The 21,181-nt window shown below is 61.1% G+C and overlaps 1 protein-coding gene and 1 long non-coding RNA gene across 3 annotated transcripts in view; one reads left to right on the forward strand and one right to left on the reverse strand.

The window, feature by feature from the left end:
- The first annotated feature begins 5,056 nt into the window (after window positions 1-5,056).
- The window catches only part of NOL4L (nucleolar protein 4 like), a 54,569-nt gene continuing 38,444 nt past the window's right edge, over window positions 5,057-21,181 (forward strand). Inside the window, exon 1 of one of the 2 annotated variants that reach the window (XM_057424761.1) lies at window positions 5,057-5,413. In XM_057424761.1, coding sequence (XP_057280744.1) covers window positions 5,105-5,413 — 309 coding nt within the window. In that variant the 5' untranslated portion in view covers window positions 5,057-5,104. Of the gene's footprint in view, window positions 5,414-18,983; window positions 19,173-21,181 lie in introns of those variants that run through there. The other variant, XM_057424762.1, reaches the window with a different exon arrangement.
- On the reverse strand, window positions 14,132-15,109 carry LOC130607575 (uncharacterized). The gene is made up of 2 exons (XR_008974282.1): window positions 14,763-15,109; window positions 14,132-14,527 (listed from the first exon to the last, which is right to left on the reverse strand). It is a non-coding gene; the product is annotated as an uncharacterized LOC130607575 (long non-coding RNA).

The raw sequence follows: 21,181 nt of genomic DNA on the forward strand, positions 1-21,181 counted from the left end.
GTCTCCCATCCAGCCACAGGCAGGTGAATGCCTCAGGCACAGACTGAGAGGTGCTCAGGCTCCCTTTGTGTCTGATGGAAAGAACACAGCAGCTCCAGCAATAGAACCATGGAATGGGTTGGGTTGGAAGGGACCTTAAAGCTCCAACCCCTTCCACTGGAGCAGCTTGCTCCAAGCCCCTGTGTCCAACCTGGCCTTGAGCACTGCCAGGGATGGGGCAGCCACAGCTTCTCTGGGCACTGCCAGCGCCTCAGCACCCTCACAGGGAAGAGCTTCTGCCTAAGAGCTCATCTCAGTCTCCCCTCTGGCAGGTTCAAGCCATTCCCCTTGGCCTGTCCCTACAGGCCCCTGTCCCAAGCCCCTCTCCAGGTTTCCTGCAGCCCCTTCAGGCGCTGGAGCTGCTCTAAGATCTGGAGCCTTCTCTTCTCCAGGCTGACCCAGCCCAGCTGATGAACCACATTCAAAGCTGCTCCAGGAGAAGGTACTTCCCAGTTATCGCTTTCCCCTGGAAGCTGTCAGTGTAACCGGGGGATGCCAGGGTGGGATCTGGAGGGTCCTGGCATGGTTTGTCATGGTCACTGCTCCCCTTGGCCCAGCTGGTCCCAACCCGGCTCTTCCAGAGGGAGCAGGGGCCTGGAGCAGAGCACTGGTGAGGACCAAGCACTGTGGGAAACACAGGGAACGTGGGAATATGGCCAGGCTGAATCAGTGCCCCTGCCCTGATAAGCATCAGGCACTTCAAAGGAAGGCCCCGGCGCTGGAGAAAACTGGGGAAGGAAACATCCACAAAGGAAGCATCTTTCTCACTCCTGACCATCGGTTTCAGGCTTATCCCCTAAAGCAGGAGTGCTTATCTCGCCCTTCTCTTTCTCAAACCTGTGCCTCCCCGGGTGCTGCTCCTCCGCAGAGGCAAGGGGTCCTCTTGCATACACAAAGAGTGTGTGATAAATCCCACCGGTTGGCTAAGAAATGATCTGGGTTCATCACTGTGCATGACTCATACTTGTGTTGATCATCCCTTTGTCTTGTACCTTAAGGGAGCTCTGCACACACCAGGTACCTTCTCCAGCCTCTCGCCATGCCATGAGGCAGCAGCGCCTTCCGTCATCAGCGGTTCCCATCTCAGGGAAGCTGCTCTGGTATTCCCAATTCGTCATTTTCCAGGTGTTACAATCCCTAATTCCTGATGTCCTTGGTTTTATGTATGTGAAAGAATGACCACAAGCCAATAGAATAGTCCAGGCTCTGGGGTACCCGTACCCAAAAAACTGCCACAAAGAGAACAACGTCCAGGTTATACCTGTTGGAAGTTTCTAAGAACCTTTATTTATGTAGTATAAATAGCAAAGGACCTGCAGTTATTACGTGTTCATCCATAAGAAAGCCTGCAGCAGATACCCTGTGCTGAATGAATCCAGTCTCTGTCACCCAGAACCCACAGCTGATGGGCCAGTGCCACCAAACGTTCCCACCTCTTTTCCCTCCCCTATCTTTAAGGCCAAGAGTGGCCTCAATATCCTGTGTTCTACCTGACAGTGATGGAGGCCAGGCTGGACAAAGGGGCTTGGAGCAAGCTGCTCCAGAGGAAGGGGTCCCTGCCCTTGGCAGGGGTTGGAACTGGAGGAGCTTTAAGGTCCCTTCAACCCCAAACCAGTCTGGGACTCCGTGGTTCTCTGTGACTGGTGAAGCAGTGCCAGTCAAACCCTTGTTGGATCCATGCTGGATTGGGACTTAAAACACTGACCTGAGCACTCAGTCCGTGCGTGAGTGGTCTTCCCCAAAGCCTCCTTGCAAGGACAGCAGCTGGTGGTCTGGCTGGCTTTGCTGTCCCAAAACCACATTGGTGCTCTCCAGAGAGTGACTTCTGCATCGGGTGGGAACCCAAGGCTTCTTAACAGAAAATCTGGGGGGTTTCACTATCAAAGAGCTGTCAGGACACTTAACAGCAGCTATTAACCAACCAAACCAGGTGGAGGATGGGTGAGAAACCTAGTAGGCATTACAGAACATTTAATGCTTATCACTGCTTTGCACCAATGGAGCTCAGGAGGTTTGATGGCCACTGTGATTTGGCAGAGATAAACCCCAAATTGGGGCTGTTCCTCTGAAAATATCTGACTATAATGGACATGCAATATCCTACCTCAGCTTCAGAGGGGTGGGCAGAGGTAGGAGACTTTTGTCTGTGCCTAGAAGATATTGCTCCCTTTTCTCTTGGCTCCTGAGCGCTTGAGTTGCAAGGAGTGGAGTTCAGTGCCTCCCTCAGCCGGGAGGTCTGACACGAGGAGGCAGCCCCAGCTGGAGCAGCTCCCCAGCAAAAGCAGTGTCCTGTCACTGCCTTCCTCACACAACATCCCTTGGAAAGCCTCTTCACAGAGTTCGCACAGGGAATCCCACCCCATGGCCACCCCATGCTCCAGAGAGTTCCGCAGCTCAGTGGCAGGGTGCCTGTGTGCTGTAGCAGGCTATGAGCTGAGCCTGGACTCACCCACCAAGTCTTGGGGAGCAAGTTGCCCAGCGAGCCCCAACAGTGCAGAACATCCATCTCTTCTGCTCTTTCCATCCCCCAGCATCCTCATGCAGCTCCCCAAGGAAGCCGTGCTTCCATGGCTGACCGAGGCTGGAAAGGATGTCCATCTTATTTTTAGTGGTCAGCAGAAATACTGCAGTGCACTAGCAAGTTCCTGTAGGCATCCTGTACTGTGTGCCTTTGGGGAGAGAACCCAACCTGGGGCAGACATGCGCTTAAGTCCCTCTCTGTGTTGGGCCCAAACTGGATGGGGACACTGGGAATCTTTGGAGAGGTGTCCAGACATCCAGTGGGGAACAGAGGGTCAGCAGGGTTTACAATGGTGCATCTCAATAATTGATTTCAATGCACTGGTGGCACAGACACCCCTGGTTTCACCATGCTCCCCTTGGCATGGCCAACCATGCAAGCAGCTCTTTGATGCCCATCTTGGGGACCTGTCAGATGGGCACAGTGTGGCCAGCACGGGTGAGGGGAAGGGAACAAACTGCCCTTTGGCCACTGAAACGCACTCACCCTCACCCTGTCTCCAGTCCTGGCCTCAGACAACTCCCTGCCACATCAAATCCCCCTCCCAGGTTCCCACAAGCTCCTGCTGCTACAGCCTTACCCCAGCCCCACCTCTGTGGACAGCATAGGAACCCCCAGCACGCACCGCTGCTGTGACCCAGCCGGCACAGAGCACGCACATGGCACCGGACAGACCAAGACCACATGTATGGCATCGATGGACAGAGCAGGAGCACAGGTGTGGCACTGCCAGGCTGGAAGGGAGCACATGTATGGCACCAGTGGGCAGGCTGGGAGCATGTGTGGCACTGATGGGCAGTCGGCACGTGTGTGGAACCAATGGACAGCCCAGGAACACTCACATGGCACTGATGGACAGACCAGTGCCACATGTGTGGCACTACCAAGTGGGCTTGGAGCACATACATGGAACTGCTGTACAGAGAGCACATGTATGGCATCAATGGGCAGACTGGGACCACATGTGTGGCATCGATGGACAGACAGGGAGCACTTGTGGCACTCACAGATGGAGCAGGAGCACATGCATGGCACTGCTGGGTGGGCACACAGCACATACATGGCATTGCATGGCAGGGAGCACACGTGTGGGATGGATGGACTGACTGGAACCGTGTGCGGCATTAGACAGACAGGGAGCATGTGTGGCACCCGCAGATGCATCAGGAGCACATGTGTGGCACTGCTGGGTGGGCACAAAGCACATACATGGCACCGCTGGACAGGGAGCATATGCGTGGCATTGGTGGACAGACCACGAGCACACACATGGCACTGCTGGGTGGGCACACGGCACACACGGCACTGCAGGACAGGGAGCACACGTATGGCACCACCAGGAGCACAGCACACGCATGTGAGCACCGGGGAGCCTCAGCTACCGCCCGGGACAGGGCCCGGGGCCGACCCCGGAGCCCCGTGTGACGGAGCCCCCCCCGTTATCCCGCAGCGGCGGGGCTCGGTAGCGCCCCGGGACGGTGCCGGTCCTCAGCCCCCTGCCGCCGCCCCGCGGGGAGGATGCTCAGGCCGGGCAGCGCCGCGGGGGAGCGGAACGAAGCAGCGAGGCCGGGGTCCGGCCTTTGTCTCCCGGCTCCGGTGCTGCCCCGGGGCCGCTCTCCGGGGCGGGGTGCGGCTCTCTCGGTCAGGCGGGACAAGCCGCAGCCGCTTCTACGGTCAGCCCCGACCGAGGGCGCTGCGGGGCGAGCTCCCGGCTCTGTCCCGTTCTCCATTCCAGGCCGCTCCGGAGGGCGGGTGGCGGAGACCCCTCCGCTGCCCCCGCGGCTCCTCCCCGGCTCTGCGGCGGCTCGGCAGGTGCCCGCCTTCGCCCCGGTCCCGTCCCGCTCACACGTGCGCCCGCTGGCCCTTTGTCTGGGACCGGCACCGGGACCCGTGGACAGACCCCCCCCCCCCCCCCCCCCCCCCGGTTCAGTGGCTACCCCCCCGTAAACCCTCCCCGTTCGGGCCGCGGGAGCGGGGACGGAGGCGGCGACCGAGCCGGGGGAGCGCATCCCACCGGGGGGCAACCGTCGCGGAGCACGAGGCCCGGGCCGGGGGGAACGGCGTCCCCGGGGCGGTCCCGTCCGGGGGAGGGGGGGGACCCGTCGCCGTTGTCGCGGCCGCTCTAACAGGTGGGATCCCGCTGAGAGGAGGAGGAGGAGGCCGGAGGGGGGCGGAGGACGGGCGGGCGGGCGGGCGGAGGGAGGGAGGGAGGGGGACGAGCCGGAGCCGCCTGTGATCCTGTGACAGGAGCGGCTGCTGCTGCTGCTGGCGCCGCCGGTGCCTCCCTCCGCCCGGAGAGGGGTCGCTGTCCGAGCCCCGGCCATCCCCCCCCGCTCCTCTCCATCCTCCTCCATCCCCGCTCCATCCCGGACGGTGGCCCCGCAGCCCGTCCCGGGCCGCCCCGAGCTGAGCAAGCACCGGCCGGGCTCACCGCGCCGCCCCGGTTGCCCCCCGCCGCACGCTCCGGGACAGGGCGCGGGGCCGGGAACCGCCGTTGCTGCTGCTGCTGCTACCGCCGCCGCCGCCGCCGCTACCGGCCGGGCGATGCCGAAGCCGCCGTTGCTGCTACGGGGGAGCCGCCCCGGGGACAGCGAGCTGGGGCGGCAGTTCCGGGACTGGTGCCTGCGCACCTACGGGGACTCGGCTAAAACCAAGACGGTGACCCGGAGCAAGTACCAGCGCATCGCTGAGGTGCTGCAGGGGGGATCCGGCTCCGGCGGCGGCTCCGGCGGGGGGGAGAAAGGCAAGTTCCAGTTCTGGGTCCGGTCCAAGGGCTTCCGCCTGGGAAACGGCACCAGGGAGGCGACGAAGATGGGTCAAGTGGTGGTATATGTGCCGGTGAAAACGGGAACGGTTAGTGCGCTCCGTGCCCCGGGGGCTCTGTGTCTGTCTGTCTGCCTGCCTGTCCGTGTCTGTCTGTCCTCCCCGGGGGTGCGGGCGGGAGGGGTGGGGGGGGTATCCCGGGGCGGGGGTGGGCACCCCCGGGGCCCCCTGTCCCCACCACCGCCGCGCCGGCCCTGTCCCGTCAGCACCGGGCGGCCCAGCCCCGCCGCGCCGCCGGCCGCCGGGAGCGCGCATGCCCCATGCGGGGCGCGACGCGGGGCCCGGCCGCTCCCGCAGCCCCCGCCGCTCCCGGGGCAGCCGCCGCGCCCCCGCCGCCCCGGCCCGCCCGGGATGCGGATGGCGAGAGGCGCCCGCCCGGAGCCTCGCACCTTCCGCCGCCCCCCCCTCCCCTCCCCTCCCCGTGCCCGTCCCCGTCCCATCCGGTGCGGCCGCCGGCCCCGGGCGCTGCCGGCGGGAGGTGTGGGGGGGCGGCGGTGCCCCGCGCTCTCCGCCGTGCACCTGCCCCCCGCGGGGGGGCCTCGCCACCGCCCGGTGCGGGTCCCGCTGCCCCCCCCCCCCCCCCCCGCCCCGTCCGATCACGTTCGCCCGGCATTTCCCATCCGCCCCCCGGCCGGGGACAGGTCTGCAGTCAAGGGCAGGGAGCGGCGGGGAGGGGGCGCCGGTGGCGCCCCCCCCCCCCCCCCCCCCCGCCGCTGCCGCCGCCGCGCCCTGCCCGCCCGGCCGCCGCGCCGCGCCGAGCGGAGGGAGCGCAGGGACCCGGCCCGCTGCGGCTCGCCCGGCCCCGGCGTCCCGCGGCGCTGCCCGCCCCGGCGCGGCCGCTGCAGCCGGTGCCCCGGGGGGTGCGGGCAGCGGCAGAGCCCGGATTAGGGCAGCTCCCCCCCCCCCCTCCCCGCTTCCCCCTCCCCTCCTCGGGCCGCCGTCCCGGGAAACTCCCCCGCCGGAGCCTCATTGTTCGGCGCTCCGCCGGGCGCACCGGCCGCCTCCCTGCCCGCTGCCCGCCGCCCCCCCGCCCCGCCGCCGCCCGGGGCTGCCCCGCCGCCCCATTGTTCCCGTCCCGAGCGCGCTCCGCTCCCCGGCGCGGAGGCAAACGCGCAACTTTAGCGGCCCCCGGCGCAGGGTGCGCCCGGTGCTGCCCCGGCCCCGCCGCCCCCCCGGGGCCGCTCCTCGGGCCGGCGGCTCCGCAGGGCTCCGGGAGGGATTTTTTTTCTCTCCCCCCCGTCCCTCCCCGCCTCTCCCGCTGCTGCTGCTGCTGCCGCTGCTCTGAAGGGTGCAGTGTTTTCTGTGCACACACAGACTCCAGCATTGATGTGGCTGGAGGATGCTTCCATTGAGGGCAGCCCATCTGTGGCAAATGCTTCTAAACGCACTATTTACCTCCCATCTGGTCTGCCTTATTATTGGGGGGAGGGGGAAGGGTCATTATTTCTCCCTTTCCCTCCGTGGTGCTCAGAGGCTCCTTTCTTTCTCCCCTCGCAGCCCCCCTCCCCCATGCCATGCCCCAAAAAAATTCTTTGCAATTTTTTTTTTTAAGACCTCTTTGCAGCCTCCTCCCCCCCCCCCCCCCCCGAGCCCCAGCCGGGGCGGATTCGGAGCTGTACCCCTCTGCTCTCACACATGCAGCCCTGCCCGGGTCCTCTCCATCCCTCCAGCCGGTGCCTCTATCCCACATCTCCCGAATGCTGCCGAGTCATGGTACCCCGGAGAGGCCGAGCTGGGCCCCGCTGCTCGCCCGCCGGCCCCCGCTTTGTCCCGCAGGGTCCCCGGGGCCGGTGGCTCGGCGAGGCCGGTGCGAGGCCGCGGGTCCCCCAGGGCTTCTGCCCAGATGAAGTTTCAGCGAGGAGCGTGTCCAGGCCCCGCATCTTCCCAGGCAGAGTCCCTGCAGGCTGCAGGCAGCAGATACACCCCGCTCCCTAAGCCCAACAAAAAGCAGCCGTGCCCTCAGGGGACAGCTGCATTTTCCAAGGGGCAATAGGGCTTATTCCCAACCGGATGGACGTTGGGGCTGGGAGTGCTTCCCAGAGCCACTGGTGGTAGGGAAGACTAGGCACTGTGCTTCCCAAATCCTCCAGCACAGGGTCTGTGGGTGCCCCCAGACCCCACCATCCCGGCCCCACCGCCCCGCTCTGCTGGGAGTCCCGTGGACCCTTTAAGGCCGTTGCTGCATTTTGGGTTTTGCCTGCAGGGGCTCTCAAATATAGAGAGAACTTGACAGGGATTTCCTTCAGCTCTCAGAATTCAGCGCTCTCCTCGTCCTCGCTGCTTTGGGCTGGGTCTGTGGGTGTATTTCATTTCTCTCACGCATGCAGTCAAATAGGGAAGCTGATAGGAGCCTCTTGCTGGACGGTGAAGCGTGTGTTCTGGTTCAGTGCCCGTTCAACTGCTTTTCCCAACACTTCTGGAGAGCGTTCCGCTTGCTTTCTCCTGGTTGTGCTCCTCAGCAGCCCGACACGTCCCATCCCGGCTGCTTGTCCTTCCGCGAGCTCATCTGCTGGGGCAGCTCCGTGCTGGGACTGTCCCGTGGCTGGAGGGATGGGTGAAGCACAGGCAGCTGGGATGGAGGGGGGGTCTCAGAGGCTGCAGGGGGGTGCATGATGTGCTGCCGTGTCTGCATGTCACTACTGGGAACCCGAGGTACCAGAAGCAGTAGCTAGAGGTGGTGTAAGGAGCGTGTAGAGGGCAGCAGTGGGGATAAAATCCTGCCTTTCCCTGACAGGGCTGGGCCACTCCTCTACCGGGATAAAGAAATAATCCCAAACCCCCCAAATAATCCTCCCCTCCAGCAGCCCGGTGTTGCTGCTGCTTTTGGCTCACCCATCCTGAGCTGGCTGCTGTATTTTCTGCATATCTGTAGCGAAAACATAATTAACATGTGGTTATTATTTTCTCTCCTGAGTAACTTTCCCTTGCCCTTCTCCAGGCCTCTCATCAGAACAGGCCTAATCAGATTTGGGTGGCTTGAGAGCTGGGACTGTGCACTGAGAGGGGCATCTGCCTTAGGTGGTGGTCAGAGCAGATGGTGGTCTTCTCAAAGAATGCACTGGGAATAGGAACAGCAGTGCGGACGGATGTCTGGCACGGGGAGCGCTCACATTTCCGTTTCCCAGATGAACGTCCCGAAGATGCTGGACATTTAACACACAATTAAAAAACCCTACGCAGATAAACCCGTGGGGTGTTGCCGTGCAGGACACTGATGTCTGACAGCCCCATTCACATACGGGCTGGATGCTGCATCCTTTAGGTCAGGGTGTTGGGAAGAAACACATTCAGGCTGTACTGAAGAGGAGGAGGAGGGCATCTTTGTGTGCTGCAGCAGCACAGACAATGGATACAGCCCAAAGTGCCCAGATCTGCCCTTCCTTCGTGGGGATAAGGTGTAAAACCCCTCATTACCCGGTGAGGGGCCCGGCCCCGGGTGCGCCACGGGCTCCCTTCTCCCCAGATTTGCTATGAACTGTGGGAGAATTCCTTCGTGACAAGGTGCTAAGACGCAGCTCATTATAATCTCGTGTCCCTCTTGTCCTAAGCATTTAGCATCATTTAGACAGTCATACAAATGTAGAGTGAGATGGAGACGTGGCGCAGCGCTTTGGTGACAACCGGCGATGCGCCTGGCTCCGGCTGTAGCAGCGGGGTGTGCAGGGGGGGCTCAGCCCTGGACTTGGGTTGGGGCCCTCGATGTGGGAGGGTCGCACACGCTCCCTTGGCCGTGCGTGGTGGGAGCTCCTCACAACTCCGGGCTCGCAGGACAGGCTTGTCCTGGCAGGGGTGATGCGGGATGAGACTGGGGAGCCTGGCGTCAGCCCGGCCCTTCGGGGACCGCGCGGGGCTCGGGCAGGCTCTGCAGCGCTGCCCACGTTGGGGTTTGCTTCCCTGCTCCCTCCCTGTCCCCTGCAGAGCCAAGGCGAGGGTCTGGGGGCCTTGTGGGCATGGCTAGAAGGCTGCGGCCGTTGTGTGGGTGCTGCTGTTGGAGGAGTGCAGGTCACCGATGCTGCCCCCCCCCGGACACAGGCGTTTGAAAGCATTTTACAGCTGTGCCTGGTGAAGCTCAGCCCAAGGAAAGGTCCTGTAGTGGGGGGAGCCTACAGTGGGAATTGGTGAGACCATGAAGCAAAATGGATGGAGGCCTTTCTCCAACAGCAGGGAAAGCATCACATGGGACCCAGGATAAATCTCACAATACAGCCTATCCCTGAATATGGTTTAGCTCCAGAGACAGGGAGCGTTGTGCTGTGGAAGCTGCGGTGCCCGGCCCTGGGACAGCACAGCACAGCACAGCAGCACAACGCTTGGGCTGCAAGGCCAGGCATGGTGGAAAGATGCTGCTCCCACAGCTAATAGAGGGCACATTTTTCCTGGTACGAGTACCCTTCAATGCCCATATTCAGTGCCCCAAAAGCTGCACATCTATAACCTCCAAGAAGATGTCAACAGACGGTTTTCACTATGTGAATAACCACTGAGACTGTGTGTGCACTTCAAGTGAGAGACAAAAAATCAAGGCCATTCAAAAGTGCCTCAGACACAGCAAACGGGCCTGGGGATATTATCTGAGAAACTGCCTAAGGCTTCCATAGCACAAGTCTTCCTTGGAGCATACTGAGCCTTCACCTGCTATGGAACAGCTATGGAAGCTCTTCCCTGTGAGGGTGCTGAGGTGCTGGCACAGGGTGCCCAGAGAAGCTGTGGCTGCCCCATCCCTGGCAGTGCTCAAGGCCAGGTTGGACACAGGGGCTTGGAGCAAGCTGCTCCAGTGGAAGGGGTCCCTGCCCGTGGCAGGGGTTGGAGCTGGAGGAGCTTTGAGGTCCCTTCCAACACAAACCAGGCTGGGGTTCAGCTCCTGGCTTGCACATCAGTTGTGGTTTTTCCTCCTGAAGCTGCTCGTGGTCGGAGTCACAGCAGTGACCCCAGGCCTCGGGGCCTGGGATCTGGCTTGAGAAGCCCCCAGCACCTTGGCAAGGTGAATTTAAAGAGCTCTGACGATCTGCAGCTAGAGGCTGGCAGAGGTTCCTCGCCCAGCCGGCAGCAGATCTGGCAGCAGAGCCCACTCCCAGCTCCTGCCCACTCCCACCCCTGGGGACAGCTTGCTGAAGCTGCTTCTAGGGATAAGGGGGGAAAACCGGCGTCTAATTCAGTCCCCCTTGCTTTCTGCCAAGCATACAGGCGTGCTCAGCAGGCAGCCCCTCTGTGGTGGTTAGTACTGCGGTGTGGCACATGGGGTGCAGCTCCAGAGGGAGATCCCAGCATCCCCAGACAGCCTCAGCCTGGGCACTGGCTTTGGTCACCAGCACACAGGAGACCTGGAGTCACATCCCACCCCTCCTGCTGGTCCCACTCCATGTGTGTCTGGTCGAACAGCTTCTGAAGGAATAATCCCTGTACCATCTACACTGCACATCCTGCGTGATTCCAGAAACTGATGGCATTGCTGATCCGAGAGGAGCAGCAGGTTTTGGAGTCCCAGCTTGGTTTGGGTTGGAAGGGACCTTAAAGCTCATCATCCACTTCCAGCCCCATGGCACAGGCAGGGACCCCTTCCCCTAGAGCAGGTTGCTCCAAGCCCCTGTGTCCAGCCTGGCCTTGATCACTGCCAGCTGAGACTCATCCATGAATTACCTCCCTCACCCTGCAGTCCTTTCAGGTTTGGGGGTCTCGGTGGGTATCGCTCTGGGCTGCTGGTTCTGACCACAAGTGGGCAGGGGAATTCGGTCGCTGAGTAAGAGGTGGCCACGCTCTTCAGTGAGAACTTTCTCAAGAATCGATTTGTCCAAACCCGTCTGAGCAATAACCCCCTGTCAATATCATCTCTATAGTTTTGGTTTTGCTGCTGCCTCAGTCCTGATCTGAGCATTCCGTGAACTCAGCTGTGGACACACAAATGGTGGGGAAAGCAGAGGCACGGGAGCATCGCTGGGGTGTCTGCTCCCCTGGCCCACGCGGGCACTCTGCATTGCTGTGGCAGGGGAACGCATATTCATATCCCTTTCTTAGTGCAAATTAGCAATTACTCTCCCCTGATCTCATGGTAGCCGTGCCCACCTCGAAAGAATTGCATCGAGATGAGCCAAAGCCACACTGAGTTTTGGCATCTGGTTTAATAGCTGATTGTAGTGAGGGCAGGTACCTGTTGGCCAAAATCGTCATCGTTGTTGGGATGCTTCTGACTTCCACTTGTGTTGCTGGTGCCAAAGAACGGCAATTTGTGAGGAGGAATAGCTGCAGCCCATGTGCGTGTGTAGGGGAGCGGACGGTCAGAGCAGGGGCTTGCTGTAAGGGTTTCTTTGCTGCTTGCCTGAGATGAAGGCAGCGGTCACTGGGAGCGGAGCAGAGGTCGGTTGTGTCTCTCCAGCATGGTCCAGGGCCGTTCATGGAGTGACAGTTGTGAAAGCAAGATGCCGTGTGTGGTTTCTCCCTGTCCTTGCTCTGCTTTGGCTCAGCAGCCCAGGAGGGGGTTTCTCCTCTGACACACAACCAGAGGCAATGGCAGTGGCTCCAATGGACCAGGGAAGGGGGTGTCCTAGGGAAGGCAGGGAAATGCAGTCTTTGTGTCTCAGAGCCTGGGCTTTCCTCCTGCTGGGTTTGGGGATGGGTCTCTGTTAGGGGGGGTCTGGGCTAAAAATGAATCCAGGCTCATCAGGAAATAAAAGGATAAAGTGCGGGACTCCTCTTGGCTGCGCTTGAAGGAGGGATCTCAAAGCAAACCCTGAGTCATGCACTCATCTGCACTAAGGGCGTTCCAGTTTGGGGTCTCACAGCACTGAGACAAGCAGCCAGCACAGAGGAGCTGGTCCCTTGGGGATGCTTTTGGGCTTGTCATTCCCATCGTGGGTTTGGATGCCTGAGCCCCCCCGAGCGGGGACCACGCGTCTGTGGGGGGCTGGGACCAGGCCTGCCCGCTCCGCTCACCTGCGCCGGGTGTTTTGATCCAGCAGAAAGCCCTTGAGCTGGTGACAAAGGTCTGGATGTGGGCTGGAAAGTACAGTCCTGTCTCTTAGCAACTGGTTCCTACCTCTGAGCTCTCGGAGCCGTGTGTGGGACAGAGAGCATCAGTCACGCTCCCGCTGCAGCAGCAACGCGCCAAGGAGGGATGAGGAGGGGATGAGGAGGGGACGGGGGTCAGGCCGGCTCCTGCCACCACCAAGGTGCTTGGAGAAGCTCGCGCATTTCCAACGCGAGCAGGCATCTGTGAGTCCTCACGGAAGCTTTGCTTTAATTGCTTTCCCTGTGCCCGGCTCTGCACAGCGATTGGAGCTGCAGCGCCTGCCTCGGAGGCTGCTCGCACAGCCCTGGCTTTTGGTCACAGGGGTGGGGACCAGGGAGGGAGGAGGAAGAGGGAGGACACGGCCCGTGTGTTTCTAGAAACATTCGATGTCACCGGGTCCTTCCCCGCACTCCTCTGCTCTTAGGAATCCCCGTCCCTCTCTCAGACATTTGCATCGCTCTCCTCCCTCCCCGTGCTCGGTTCTGCTGCTTCACCCTCGTGGTTCCTCCTCCGGACCAGAAGCAGCTCCCCTCTGGTGAGCGTTTCTCAGAGGCTCCCTTGCCAGGCACTGTTTCATAAACATTTTCACGAATCCTCTGCTTTGGCCTCCTAATTAACCATCCAATTGCCCCCCAGTGGAGCCCTCACCTCGCCCGTGAGCATCCTGCTTGCACAGATTATAACCTGTCAGCTGCCAATTTATTCCTCACGCAGAGGGCAGGTTATATTAATTGCCTGGCTTCCCTGCCCCGTTCGCTTTGCCCTCCCTTTCTCTGCTCCCAGCAGCAGCCCTGTTTGGAGATGCAGGCTCACAGGAAAGCGGGGGGACCCAGATGTGAGGCTGCTCCACACGACCCGTGTGTCCAACCTGCGGGGATGTGTCAGTCAGAGCAGATGTGAAGGGATGTCGCTGGGCTGTGTCAGACCTGGGAGAGGGGTCTCTGAGGAGGGATTACCATGACGGGGCGTTAAAGAACATGCTTGACTTCTGCTCCCCCCACGTCAACAGCTCTCAGTCACCAGCTCAAAAAGACCCACTTGGTTGTCCCAGGTTACTGAGGAATCCTTCCTGGCTCTAATTTACACGTCAGAGCTCGGCTTTTGGAAGGGTTGGGATCCACCTAGTGTGGTTATGGTGGAAACAAGGCACAATACAGAGGTTTACTGGAGTGCAGGGAGGGACCTAGCAGATACCCATTAATATCTCTCCCCTTGGCCCCCAGCTCCACGTACAGCACCTGCACCCTTGCAGAGCCATTTGTGCCCCCAGAATAAATGCTCTCCCTGAGGGTAGCTGCCGTTTTTGCTGGGTTCCTGTGCTGGAAAAGGGGGTAATGGAGTCCAGTATGACCAACAGGGTTCAGCACCATCCACATTTGAAGTGCGGTGTTCCTAAGCCCAGTGGGTGCTCAGGGGGAGCGGCAGCAAGCAGTGTGGTGGTGCTCAGGTGTAAAGCAGGATAGTAGCTGAAGCCGCTGTGGCACAGCATGGCACGGCATGGCATGGCACGGCATGGCTTGAGCCCCGCAGTGCCTTTACCTTGGTGAGGAGGCTGTGTTTTGGGAGGGGAGGAGAGGCCGTGCAGCTGCTCACCCCCTCGGACGGCCGCTGAGCTGCCAGCGTGTTCCTAGAGGCATATATTGCTGTTCCTGTGACCCACATACTCGGGGTTGCCAGGGGTGGGGAGCTGACACCAGGGTGCTGTGCATCCCCGGCTCAGCCCCTCAACCCGGCCTGGCCTTGGCTCCCTGCAGCAGCATCAGTGGTTTGTTTTACATAGTTCTGCTTGAACCTGCGGCTGCTCCTCCTCCTCCTCCTCGGTTTCGTTTTGACATCACCGTGTCCTCGCTGGGGTGCGATGATGTCACCCGGCTGCCCTGTTCTGCTGGGCCTGTTCCCAGGAAGAGAGGGGTCACCTTGCTGTGACAGTGAACCTCATTGCTCGTAGCACGCCTCGTCCCCCTCCAACCTGAAGGATTTTGCTTCGGTGGTGATCTCCATTAGATTAGTGCCTCGGTGCTGGGAGATGGCTCACGGTGATAACTTCAAGGAAGAGCCAACTCTAAACACGTCCTGCGTTTGTGTTAGTGATGTATTTTCAGATTCTTATAGATTTCTCGTTTTAGCTTTCTTTCAGGATGCTATGGAATATAAACACTCTTGTCATTATAAATGCAGTTTACCATTTCCCCCCTTTTTTCCACATTGGTAGCATGTCTCCACCCAAACCAAGATCCAAATGACACTAAGAAATGGCTACCCATCTTTGCAGGTTTATTAAACCCACCCAAACTCACATTTTAACTCTGCCCATTTAAAAATAGCGAGAGATGCTGCACCATTATAATAATCCCCTAATAATAATGTCTGTGATACCTTCCCTGTTTGAGCCATGGCGTGATGCTTTCCTGCACGGGTCATGGCACACCGCAGTCCCCAGTCCATGGGTGGGATGACCAGGGCCTCAGGAAGCTGTTTCCTGGGCAGGGCAGTGGGATGCTGTGGGCAGGGCAATGGGGTGCTCTGCTCCCGAGGTCGCAGCAGCATCTCTCACCAAGCCCAAGGCACGGTGCTCACCTGGCAGCTCAGGCTGCTCCATGCACCCGGTGTTTTGTTACCTCGGAGCAGCCTGCTCGCCTGCCCTGTAACCCTGCCTGTGGGCAGGGCACTGCTGCCTCCCTGCTCACTCCAGGCCCGTGGGCAGCGGGGTTATGTCTATTGGGGAGCGCCGTGTCCCAGATCCAGCGGCTCTTCCAGCTTCCCTGCCGGCTGGCAGCCAGGCAGCTCTGCCCTCCTGCACCGTGCAAAATGTCCTCTGCCTCCTGGGCACAGCAGGCATCCCGGCAAGCCTTGGAGCAGGCATCCAAGCAAACCGCGGAGCCTGCATCCGAGCAAGCCCATGGGTCTCCCAGGCTTCTCCTCCCTTGTCCAAGGCAGGCCTGGGTTGGAGGGCAGCCCCATTCCCGCAGCCCACCCTCTCTGCAGCTGGAGGCAGGGCTGCCTTTTCCAGGCTCGCTGTGTTTTCATTCCCAGGCCTGGGAGCCAGGAGGGGAATAAGCTGAGGTTGGAGCAAAGGCCTGGACCCACCTCACCAGCTCAGCTGTGGCTGCTGAAAGAGCAGCTCTCTCGTGCACGGCGCCGGTGCCCCACTGACAGATCCACCTCAGCTCTGTTTGCTGTCTAAACCCACTGCCCACACTGCCCCTCACACGGAAGTGTTTGCTTTGCAAGGAGGAAAAAACCTCGTGTACAGTTCTGGGCAGAGGAACAATGTGAATGCACCAGCGCAGGCTGGATGAGGCTCAGCACGTCAGCAGGGCCAGGGCTGGTGGTGCTGCAGTAAGTGGGACTGTAGCTGTCAGTGCAGGATGGGGCCTCGTGTTTGCTTGGTGGTTCGTGCAGAACGACATATAATTGCTTGGTGCTGAGAAACACCATCAACATTTTAGCAACCCTCCTTTTCCCCTGTTTTTCAAGCAGAAATGATCAGAGAAAAAATTCCCAGCAAGATATTTCCAGGAGAAAAAAAGAGCAAAATCCGTAAGAGCATTTCCCATCTTCTCCTCGTGGGTTCTTTTTATTAGGAGCCATGCAGCTGATATTGTTCTCCGCCTGGCTTGTCCCCAGTGCCTGTTTCTGAGGCACGCACCGTGCCCATGGCATGGGGGACACGAGGAAGAGGGAAGTTCGAGGAATCTAGCTCTTCTTTCTCCTCGCAGCATTAGCAGAGGGAGCCTGCTGTGGTTTAACATATCCCCCGCAAAAGCTGCTTTCATCCTACACCTAAATACCAAGAGGAGTGAACTTCCTAAAGCCCTGGAGAAGTCTAAATATAGAAGCCAATCAAGGGCTGACTTCCCAGAGATGAGAAGTACCAGGAACAGTTTCTTGATCAAAAGTTGTAAGAGTCCATATTGAAATAAAAAGTCTGGTTTGGTGCTGAAGCCTGAGCAGGAGCAATGGCAGCGGTGGGGGTGCTGCTGGTGGTGCCGCGGCTGCCCGGGGGATGGACCGGAGGTTCCATCTCTGGAGCCCCGGTCGGGGATGTCTCTGGCAGGGTTTCCTCCCTCGCTGTCGTGGTTTCTGGCCTCTGTAGGTGCCAGCTGCTTTCTCCTCCATCCGCTCCCTGCTGCTGCTGATCATCGTCTGCAGAACAAAAATTTCCTTAGAGCAAAGCACAACTTGCAGGGAATTAGGAAAGGAAAGCACCTGAAAGAGAAGAGAGCAGCAGATAAAGCACAAACCCAGGTTTGCTAATCTCAAAACAGGTATGTGAGAGCAGCTTTGTGGATGCAGCAGAGGGAAGCACCAAGGGCTTGCAGGGATGGTGAGGGACGGCTGAGACAGCGCTGCAGCGTGGGCTGTGGAACCTGCAGCCGTGCTGTGGGGCAGCCACTGCAGTGTGGGACCAGGGAACCCCCGGCGGGGGCCCTGCAGCCGTGCCCTGCTCCGCAGGGAACACAGGCAGAGCGAGCACCGCTGCCTCGTTCCTGCCTGCAAGGGAGGTGACCTTGAGGGGCAGCTCGATAGAGCCGGCCCCAAACCTCCCGTGCGGGTGTCCCAGGGATAAGGGTGACCGCGGCCCTTCCAGCCAGCCACAGGAATGTAAACGTTGAACGTGCTGAGCGCCTGCACTGGGGCAGGAGGGGAGATGCTGTGGCTGGGAGATACAGGGACGAGCGCTTTCATGTGGGAAGCGCGAGGAGAGGCGCGGGCAGAGGGTCTGCTCCCTGGGCAGAGAACAGCGCAGCCATTATCAGGCAGGGTTCTGCCTGCAGGAAGCGGCTTTTGACTCACAGGAAGCTGAATTCGGCTGGTATCAGCCCCTCGCGCGAAGGCCAGGGCAGCGCTTTATCTGTTGGTGAGCACAGCAGATGGGGAAGCAGTCGGCGCTCCCTCCCATCCCGCTGCTGCTCCCGTGCTCCCTGCCCGATGGCCTGCTCCGTGCACCCCGCTCCGAAAAGGGAGGCTTCCCTGCGGAGCAGCGAGGCGGGGGCAGCTTCCCCGGCCCCAGGGGAGCCGCCAGCCCCGCTGGAGGGGGCAGATTGCCCCGGCCAGCCCGTGCAGGGCAGAGCCTGGAGCCTCCAGGCTGCTGAGCCCAACCGGGCAGGTACCGGATGCTCCTGTAGAGGAGCCGGGACCACGCTGCCTCCTGGGCTCCCCGCTCAGCTTAAACCCTCCCATCTGCTCCCAGATCAGGGTCCGAGGCGGGGCCGGGCTCGCAGGGACGGGAGCGCTTCGCAGGGAGGCCGCTGCTCATCCCTGGCCTCCCCGCGGGGCTGACCCCGGCCGGAGTCCGGTTTCGCACGGGGCGGTGGCGGCCCGCAGGGGCTCGGGGTGGAGGTCACCGCGGAGGGGATCGGGTGGCAGCTGCCGGCCTGAGCGCCGCTGTCCCGCACGGAGCCCGAGCGCTGCTCGGTGCCGCGGTCCGGCCGCGGGGCCCCGTGATGGCAGCTTCCACACGCACAGCGGGCAGCGAGGGAGGGCTGCGGGGGCTGGAGCGCAGGGAGCCGGCCTGCAGGAGGCCGCCGTGGGTGTGTGAGGATGCTGCTGCCGGGCTCCGAGGCAGGGCAGGTCCATGATGGGGACACAGCGGGGCTGCCACGCGGGGTACGGGGAGGGGCAGGGGCTGCGCTGCCCCCGGCGCTGCTCGCATCAGGGTCTGAGATGCTGCAGCCCGGGTGCCCGCGGCCCGGAGGTGCCCGCAGCCAGGCCCGGGCTGGTCGGGGCTTGCCCACAGCCCGGGGCCCCGCCGAGGGGCCCCTGCCCGCGGCCGGTCCGTGCCGGGCGGGGCCCTGCGGGGGCACCGGGGCGGGCGTGAGGCGGAGCCAGCGGCGGGCCCGGCCCGGCCCGGGGGAGCGGATTACCGCCGGCAGCGCGGCCCCGCCGGTTGCCATGGTTACCCCGCTACCTGCGGGCGGGCCTCAGCCCGGCCCGGCCCGGGCCGCCCTCCCCTCGCCTCCCCTCCCCTCCCGCCGCCGCGCAGATGTCCCGGCCCCGGGACCCACGGCCCCTCCCGCCGAGCCCCCATCCCGAGCGGGAGGGCGAAGGGCCCGGCCCCGGCCAGCGGGGGATGGAGCGGGGAGGGCGGGAAGGGGTCCCCGCAGCGGGGCCCTGGCGTGCCCTCGGCTGCGGGAGGGAGCGCAGGGCAGGGCCGGGAACAAAGGTGCCGGGGCCGGGCCCGGCGGGGAGCGCTGCCTGAAACGGCGCTCGCCTCCCCGCGCTCCTCCGGCAGCCACCTCGGGGCATCGCTCCCGGGGATGGACGGGGCCTGGCGGGCCGGGAGCGGAGTGTGATGGGGCGGGCGGGGCGCGGAGGGGATGCAGGGGAGATGCGGGTGCAGAGGCCCGAGGGGTGGCTGCCGGGAGCTGCCGCCGCGGTCAGGGGGACGTGAGGAGGAGGCGAGCGAAGAGACGTGGGCCTGGAGGAGATGGGGAAAACAAAGGAGAGTGGGAAGGGAAAAGACCCGATGGATAACCTGGGGGAGAGGAAGGGCGGGAAGGTGGGCAGGAGGTGGGAGAAAGGGGGTGAGGTACATCCATCCCTGTGGGATGGGGCATGCAGCTGTGGAAAAGGAGAGACTGGGAAGGGGGAGAGACAGACTAATGCTGGGCAAATGTCGGGACAAGGAGGATGCCTGTAAGGTGGCAAAGGGAATTCCTCCCCTCGGCACCTGAAATGCTGCCTGGTTCCAAGCGCTTGTGTCGAAGCTGAGCTTCGCTCCTGAAATCTTCTACTCATTTTGGGGGCAGGTGACTTCCAATAGAGCCCCAACACCAGGAGGAGGTAAAAGCATCCCTTATACCCATCCTTCCCAACTGAATTTTTATTGCTTTTTAAACCTAAGGGGGTTTTGAGCCGCTCTGAGATATTGTGGGCTCTGACTCATGCCTTGAATACTCATGAGCAATGCTGGGTGGGGAAGGAGTAACCAGGGGGGCGTGGGCCCCTCTCAGAGCTAGTGTGTAGCGCCTGTGTCCCCTTGCATCCTAGGTCAACCCTGGGTTATATTGGCAGATAAACCTTGTAATCCTGGAGGCACTGACTTCATCCAGCCGCTTGTATCCCACTTGCATCTCACCTGCTTCCCAGAGCTAAATAATCATCGCAGAGAGAGAAGTCACAAGGCTGAGGGGGGATGGAGAGACACGAGGAGGCAGGGGAGGGATGTCGAGGAGGCAGCTCCGGCATCCGGCCAGGACGGAGAGGCAGGCTGTATGAAGGATGAGCAGAGCGGCTCTGGTGATGCCCAAACCTTAACTGCATTCATTTTGAAAGCGAGGAGGAAGCAGGGAACCACCGGTGGCGCAGGGAGGAGGGTGTTAGCTGCCTGGGATGGCCTTGGAAATAGGGGTTTGTGTATGGGGTTGGGAACAACCTTAATTTTGAGGGCTCTGTTTGTTGCGTCTGACTGTGCTTTTCTCCCGCTGCATTCATTTTCCTTTGTCCTGTTTCTGTAATTATCCTCATTTCAACCCTGCTCTGAGGATTATTGGTCAGTGGGAAGCCTCCTAATGCCCGCTCCTCCCTGGCAGGGGGATACCCGTGCCCTCGATTGAAGTGAAACTCCCCGAACGGTGACAGAAGGAATTAGGTCTGTATTCCTCACAGACACTCCCGCGGGCCAAGTTTCCCGACCCCCACCACGGCCGAGCTGCCACCCTGCCCCTTGTGTTCGCTCTCTGCATTCTCTTTGTTACAGCCACCTTCATGCAGGGCTCGGGACTCCCCCGGGAAGGCTGAGGTGGTTTGTGCTGGACCAACCCAGCTCACTGCAGTCTGTGCCCAGCACAGTGTCTGTTCCCAAATTGGGCTGAGGAGCCAGCTTTAATAGGCAGCACTTTGCAGGAAGATGTTGGGTAGTCTCTAGCAGAAGGTTGCCCCTCTAAATGAGCAGCGTTTGTTCAGCATATAGACCATATAAAATAGCCAGAGCCCAACCACCAGTAACAACAAAAATCAAGGTTAGGACGCTGGGTGTTCCCTTTGCATGCAGACCTCTGCCAGGCTCTGCCTGCACTCCTGCTGTGTGAATATACATGAAAAAGAGTTTGCAGGTCATGTAGACGTGTAGGTTGCTGCTCAGCAGCCTGGGGTGCACCAGCTGGATGGCATCGATGCATGCCTCAGGAAGGCAGGCCTCAAAGGGACGTGGTCTGGGTATATATCTGTATGGATATGTATATATAATACATAGGGTTTGGTATGCATACAGCTCTCTGAGCAACAATGGCATCAATTCAAGGAGCGAGCTGAGTGACCTCCCAAAGCCCGGCCCTTCCTCAGTGCCTGCTGCCTCCCAGTGCCCTGCCCGCGCCGGTGCTTTGTGCCGGGCACCGGTAGCAGCTGCGGGTACCAGCGGCTGCCTCCCCTTCCCCCGGCACGCCCTGCCAGCGGGAGCTGACACCGGCGGTGCCAGTCGGCTCGGAGGAGCACTGCTCCCCGCACTTCCCACTCCCATCAGTCTGTCACCACTGCCGTGTGGCAGAATTACTGCCTCCTGCTCTCCAGCACATCCGAACACACAAAGAGCTGTGCTGCTGCTGCCAGCGCTCAGCTGCTCTGCGTATGCGAGAGAGGGAGGGTGCCTTGGAAAGGTCAGTGCGGGGAAGGAGGGAGATGCTGTCTCCTTCCTTTAGGGGCCGTATCCTGGCATCACAGTGAAACCTTGTCCTGCCAGCAGCTGATCTGTATCCGCAGGGTCTGCAGCCCAATGTCACAGGGCTTCCCAGGGTGGTTTAGTGCCATGTGCAGATCCAAAGAGCTTCCCTGCCTGTTCCCTGCTTAGCAGAATC

The sequence above is a fragment of the Pezoporus wallicus genome, unplaced genomic scaffold (assembly GCF_028554395.1).
Source record: "Pezoporus wallicus isolate ANWC-B61680 ecotype Strahan unplaced genomic scaffold, APGP_CSIRO_Pwel_v1 contig_13737, whole genome shotgun sequence".
Lineage (NCBI taxonomy): Eukaryota > Metazoa > Chordata > Aves > Psittaciformes > Psittacidae > Pezoporus > Pezoporus wallicus.